Source organism: Phoxinus phoxinus (assembly GCF_949152265.1).
Source record: "Phoxinus phoxinus genome assembly, chromosome: 5".
Classification (NCBI taxonomy): Eukaryota; Metazoa; Chordata; class Actinopteri; order Cypriniformes; family Leuciscidae; genus Phoxinus; species Phoxinus phoxinus.
In genome coordinates this window covers 17,198,333-17,205,496 of record NC_136880.1, presented here as the reverse complement: position 1 = coordinate 17,205,496, position 7,164 = coordinate 17,198,333, and the positions used below count along the sequence as shown (strand labels likewise).

The 7,164-nt window shown below is 34.1% G+C and overlaps 1 protein-coding gene across 4 annotated transcripts in view; it reads left to right on the top strand.

Moving 5' to 3' along the window:
• Window positions 1-1,177: 1,177 nt before the first annotated feature.
• The window catches only part of usp33 (ubiquitin specific peptidase 33), a 33,216-nt gene continuing 27,229 nt past the window's right edge, over window positions 1,178-7,164 (top strand). The window contains exons 1-4 of one of the 4 annotated variants that reach the window (XM_079614184.1): window positions 1,178-1,592; window positions 5,545-5,630; window positions 6,407-6,460; window positions 6,730-6,792. In XM_079614184.1, coding sequence (XP_079470310.1) covers window positions 5,547-5,630; window positions 6,407-6,460; window positions 6,730-6,792 — 201 coding nt within the window. In that variant the 5' untranslated portion in view covers window positions 1,178-1,592; window positions 5,545-5,546. The remainder of the gene's footprint in view (window positions 1,593-5,544; window positions 5,631-6,406; window positions 6,461-6,729; window positions 6,793-7,164) is intronic. The other 3 variants (XM_079614183.1, XM_079614185.1, XM_079614182.1) reach the window with 3 other exon arrangements.

Here is a 7,164-nt window from a genome sequence, read left to right as displayed (position 1 = left end):
AAAGGTTTTCAAAATGTAAAAAATAAATAAAAGAACTAACTAAAAATAAATGAGCCATTTTAATAAAACAAAAAATATTCAAATAAACAACATTATATTTAAAATAATAAATTAATACATTATATTTATACATTAAAATTCTTTCATTAAAATACAATAAATAAATACAATTATTTGATTGAATAACTAGAAAATTATTAAAATGAATAAATACAATTTGATTAAAATAAGTAATAAATTAATACATAGAATTGAAATAAGTAAATAAATAAATAAAAACGTGATTTAGATCAATACAAATATATTTAAAAAATAATAAATACAAATTGATATAAATGGATAATAAAGAAATACATTTGATTAAAACAAATTATTACTAAAATAAATAAAATTTGATTTAAATAACAACAATTATCAAAATAAATAAATTAAATTTTATTTAAATAAGTACAAAATTAATACATTTGATTTAAAAATATTAAAATAAATAAATATACATTTCTTTAAAATAAAATATTTTAAAATCATAAATTAATACATTGGATTAAAAATAAAATAAAAATAAAGTATATTAAAAGTAGTTATATTTAAATAATAAATAAAAACATTTTATTCAAATAAATAAATGTTTAAAATAAATAAAATGTTATATAAATAAATAAAATAAATGGTAAATGGACTGCATTTATATAGCACTTTCACAGACCCAATGGCCACCAAAGCACTTTACATTTACATAAATAAATGCATTTGTTTTATAACAAATAACTAAAACTAAATAAATAAAAATGATAAAAGCAGTGTAGAATGATAAAATATATAAATAATAATAATAAAAATAAGATTATTAAGCTACAAAAATTACAATAAAATGTAATAAAATTAATTACATTTGATATAAATAAATAAATGATAAATTAACGCATTCACTAAAAATAAATATATGAATAAAATACATCTAACTCACAACATCTACAGTGTGATTAGAAAAAGAATCCCGCAATGATGTAATAGTAACAGAAACTAAATAGTTCACACATTTAAAATGATTAAATAGATAAAATAATAAAACTTTAAGATAGGGGGGGTCCCTCCACTGATCTATATATAATTATATATCATTCTAGTATAATGAGTCATTATATAACGTTAGATCAGTGGGTCCCTCGGTGGGCCTGTGGCTAAAGATAGAAAAGGCCTGCAGGTGTAGTTCTCTGTGTGGCCGCACGGGGGCGCCTGGGCTGGGACCGTCACAGGTCCCGCTCTACCGCGCTTGTGCTGCTGTGAGCCCACACTAGGCGGCGTTCACTCACTCACTCGCTCACTCTCAGCAGCAGCAGCTCCAATAGTATCCAGCAACCGGAAGGAGCTGTTTGAATGTGTCATACCATGTAGCTCCAGTCTGAAGTTAAACAGCCCGATGATGCCAGGCGTTTGAAAACCCGCTTTCTGCAAACGGAAGAATAGCACAGATAATGTAGCGTTAGCTGACACACGCCGAGAGATCGCCATCTTTCAACCGCCACTCTCTCCATCAGCAGATCAGAAGCGATAATCGATCCATATTTAAACCATCGTCCATTTCCCTAGAGGTGAGCTACTATTATTATACCAGCGGCTGTGTGCGATCTGAAATATGGCGTATGTAAAGCTTTCCATCCAGCTGGGTGAATATGAACCTGCGCATTGATTGTGTGCAGTGATACGGTAACTTAACTGTGATGTTGTGATGTGAGCTGTCAGATGATGTGACTTTAGCTTTAGCCCATCGCGTTCACACGCCTTCTGCCCGCCCTTCATTCACATTAAACGCCTCGTTCAGTGACAGTCTGCAGGGACTTCAGCTGTGCTTGTGGTTGGACCGATAGAAAGATTTGTAATTGTTGGAAAAGCTGCGTTGAAGTATGTGCGTGACGGGCAGCAGGGCAGCTAGTTGCTAACTAGCCTAGCGAATATTCTGGCTAGTGCTGACGCGTTACTGGAGTGACGTCACGCTCACACACAGCTGAGGCCCGTTACTGTACATGATTTTACTGTACATTAATACGCTGTACTGATTTATATTAAGCCCCACTAGTGTGCAACTGTTTGTTACATTTATGATGTATTTTTATTATATTCTTTAATATGTGTAACACTCCTTTGTTAATAAAAAACTGCACATTTACGTTAAATACGTGACTGTACATTAATGCACAATGCCATGTGAGTATCCAGATTCATGAACAACATAATATTCATAATCACCTTGAATAATTATTGCTACTAATAATAATTACTCACTATCTGAAATTCCCAAACTAATTTAAAACACTTCTGCATGTTCGCGGTTCTCTGGTGCGGGTGTGAAGGGAAGCAAATATAATATTTTATTATTAATAATAAGTGCTTTATTTTTATTTGGTTTTATTTATGTACATAAAATAAATTACAAATTATAAATGAACTATAATGTACATTATATAATGTACATAAAATGAAGGGGCCGCCAGGTAATGTTAGAGAGAGAGAAAAAAAAAGATAACAAGAATATTTAATAAATGATGAATAAACATTACATTAAAATAAGTAAATATGTGAGTAAATAATAAATACTGTATAACAGTACTATAATAATAAGTAGGACAAAAAAACAGAATGATGCAACTTAATTGAAAATCAATATTTTCTAAATAATATTTTAGATGCATTTATACTATTTATTGTTCACTGAATAAATGCGGACTGTTATACAAGACTATAGATTATATCCGGGGGTCCGTGTTATCTAAACGATTAAAAACCCCTGATTTAATAAAGTTTTAGTTTTATGAACTCACTAACCTCCTTCAGTTCCCTCGTGAACGCCAGTCTGGGAAATCCAGCCATATAATGTAGCAGTGCTAATCAATACAATAATACACATGCTCTTATTGTTTTTATGCTTATATGTTCAGAGGAGTTAATAATATTTTCTAGATATCTCATCTGACAGTCTGGCCTCATTGAAACTCACATCTGCTCTTTTAGCATGATCCATTTATCTTCTTGTAAACAGCCTTTTCTGCTAAACTGGTTAGTCAGTAGATTTTTAAAGATGCAATTTTATGATCTTATTTTCGCTTTCAGTTCATATAAGGTTAAAATATGATGAGGTTGTGTATGTTCACAGGCCATACATGCTCTCGTGTGCATTGGGCTACAGTTTATAGATTGAGTACTAAAGGCTCAGAACGTTTGTTTTGTTTTTTTAGTGCCGTAGTGTAGATTTATGGCAGAAGTCTTAGAAGTGTGTGTGTGTGTGTGTGACTGTGTGTGTGTTTTGCAAAACATTGACCTCCGTCCTGGATTTATGCCTACACTCAGTAACCACTGAGAATTTAGTACACAATTTGTAACATTTAATTATAGATGATGGACGACTGCTCTTTATTTAAAGTTTATACCAACTGAGGGCATTACTACCCGTGTGAAACATGTATGTTTGATGTGTTGACTTGCATACTAAAGCACATCTAAACTAAAGTATTTGGTTATAATTTTGAACTGTAGCGTGTTGTTCAATATTACATTTAAAGTTAATCTTTTTTAATGTCCTAAATTGCAACTTATTCATAATGTGGCTACATACTATATGGAAGTGCACTACAAATGTCAATAGAAATGACATTAAATTTTAATTGTGTGTTTGTCAGCACATTCAGCAGGACACTATAACCATATCTCAAAAGACAGTATAATTATGAAATGACATAAAAACAAATATTAAGTCTTACTTATCCAAAAGCACTCTTAAGTTCAACTATTTGCATTTAATATACATTTAAACTAGAGCACATTACCTGTTAATTGCAAATATTCCCATGCAAATACGTTTCAGAAAACATGGCATTCGTTTTGCACCGGCGTTCCTTTAAAGCGTATTTTTCCATATAAGACAAGTACTCTTTTTGAAAGTCTGATGAAGTGTCATTTTTCACAAGGGTACACTTCATAAACATGTTCTTGTTCCACGCTATGCGAACTGGCAAGAGTTTATCATCGGTTTGATCATAACAGATATCTTCGTGCTAAACTTGAAATGCTAGCAGTGAGATGTGTTCATATATAAAGTTTGACACATGATCAGAGAGTGACTGACGCATTGCTATTGATATTCACTCAGCGCAGTCCATGGTCTCGCTTCTGGCGTAAGACTTAGGCTTTACTACCCAAGTGTGTGTAATATAGTGTGTTCATTTAGTCCGTTTGGCCAATATGGCATCTGTCCGGTGTATTTAACCCTGATAGATGTCTCTTGCGTAAAGTGACAGATCGTATGTGGGGAGAAGAGATGCACAAAGCCTCCTATTGCTTTTTCCCTGTGGTTTTATTCTGTTAAAAAGACCTTATTGACAAAACAAGGGTTTTGTGTTACAGTTGTGTTGGAAAATGAACAAAACAATTCACTTTTGTCAGTAGGACATTTTTATTTTTGGTGAACTTTAAAAGACCACTTAATGGCCCTCATTTATGAAAAGTGCGTACACCAAATTTCCAGCGTACACCCAAAACCACGGTGACTTTGCGATTTATCAATATGGACGTTGGCGTACGGCACGCTCAAATCCTACGCCAGCTCAGGAGGTGGTGTACATGTACGCACGTTTTGAGTTAGTGCTGAAATGCGCAGAAAAACAATTCCTAACACCACAAAACGCACTGAGAAACTAAAGATATGATATATTATGACCCACTGTAAAAAAAAACAACAACATAGAAATGATAAACTTCAGTGTTTATTTTTGTGAGTTAAGCCCGGCAGGAGCGCACGGACTGGGTTCAGTAATGAAAGGCTTTCAATGACCAAAAAATAATTCAGACTGACAAAATAATTAAAATGACATCCTTCTTCTTTTAAATAATAATAATAATAATAACAAAGACATTCTTCTTCTAAATAACAATAAGCGTAATTAATAATCAAAATCATAATACTAATAAGAAGAATTTTACAAATTCTCATGCAATTATTCACATCATCATCACTATTGTACACCCCATTACATGTGACGTCATGCGAAATTCAACGCTAACAGTTTCAAAACACGTGCTGTAAAATAATGCATTGTGATTTGCTCAACCAACCAGCGATTTAAACTGGATTTCCACCGGAGAAGTTTCTCCTCTTTGCCGTCTTCCGTGTGTCCATGGCGTAAAATGAGGGCGTGGGGGAGGCGGAGACGTGAATATATAGGGGCGTGTTAATCTAATGACGATCGTTTTCAGCCGCGGCATTTATCGAATTTCAAAGGTACGCACAGCTTCATAAATCAGGCGGTGAGAGGAGTGTAAGCATAATCTTACGCCAACATATACGGCCGTTTCGACGCAAGATTGATAAATGAGGGCCAATGTGTTTTCCAATTTTGGCTTGGCCCATTTTTCAATGCCCATTGCTTTTTTTTGGTCTTGCCCATTTCACTACACTACAAATTCACTGCGTTTCTAACTATATCTGATGTGTTTTTAATAACCAAATCCCAGCTGATATTGAACTAACAGTTTATCGATGTGTTCATCTAGTGATGTCTGGAGCGTCGAGCAATGACTGCCCTCACCTGGAGTGTGTGGGCGAGATCACCAAGGAAGAACTCATCCAGAAGTCTCACGTGAGTCAAACCAAGACCTTTATCTCATCGTTGCTTCCGCCCATTTCTTGTTGCTCAAATGTATTGTGCATTATTGAGAAAGCAATGAGTTTGCAAAGTTGCACTAATAATGCGTGGCTTCCTAACAAATAAGAGCTTAGGCTATAAACAGCGCTGTCGGGTGGAGTCAATGTGCAGTTATACATTAGGCTATAGTTTAAACTAAGTGTATTAAAGTCTATTTTAAAATTTAGTTTATTCCAGTAATTGTTTTTTCATCATTACTCCAGTCTTCAGTGTCACATGATCCTTCATAAATTATTCTAATATGCTGATGTGGTGCTCAAGTAAAACACATGTTGTTGTGCTTAATATTTTGTGGAGATGGTTATAGATTTTTGGTTATAAATACTATGGTTATAGTATTTATTTGAAATAGAAATCTTGGTAACACTTTAGTTTATGGTCCAATTCTCACTATTAACTCGTTTATAATTATTAGCATGCATATTTTTAGGATATTGGCTGTTTATCTATATTTACAAAGCACATATTAATGCCTTATTCTGCATGATCTTATTCTACGTTCCTTAAAGTGTTAGTTCACCCAAAATGCAACATTTTTGGTGAACTATCTCTTTAATGTTACCCAATAGCTAAACAAATGAGTTTATTGAGGCAGAAGCCATCGTTAATAAACCCTAATCTAAAGTGTAACATTGTATATGTCTTTACTTTCACTTTTGATCAATTTAATGCATTCTTACTGAATAAAGTATAACTGTGTTTGTTTACAGGGTCAGTGTCAGGACTGTAAAGTCGGGGGACCGAACCTTTGGGCCTGTCTAGAGGTAAGTTTGTTTAATACGGATGCACCGATATTAAAATACTGCAGCTACAGTGATTAGTATTTTGATGCTAAACCTTATAAACCTCACCAATGAATGGCTGATATTAAAATTCTTTACTATTTTGTGTACAAAAACAAACAAATTAAATGACTTTGAAATTACTATACATCTGGGTGGGGGGGGAAATCAGTTATGAATAGTGACATGTGAAATTCTTAATTGTTTATAATGCAGAGTGTAATTTGTTTTGATGTTTATCACTCGTTCAGAACGGCTGTTCATATGTTGGCTGTGGGGAGTCACATGCGGATCACAGCACTGTCCACTCTCAGGTTAGTCACCGTATTCTCTCTTTCTACCGTTTCCAAGCTCCTTTTCATGTTTTGACCCGTTTTATTTATAGTATTTTAGTTTAATACATGCACTTGCAGCGTGTGACGTTTCCACCCTCAGCGAGCTGTCATCGTGCATTTCAGACATGTGTGACCCTCTTAGCGATTACATTTGTACGTGGATTTAGATCCCTGATCACGTGTGTCACTCTGCGTTGATTTCGCGCCTGTTATTCTGAATGTTGACCGGAGGCTCGAATGATGAAATGAATCACTGAAGTGTGTTTTTGAATCCCAGCCTGGCCTGTGGCTGAACTCATCCATTATTAATGAGCGCTCCGGTGGGGATCTCACTTCCCACTAAAGCCCACT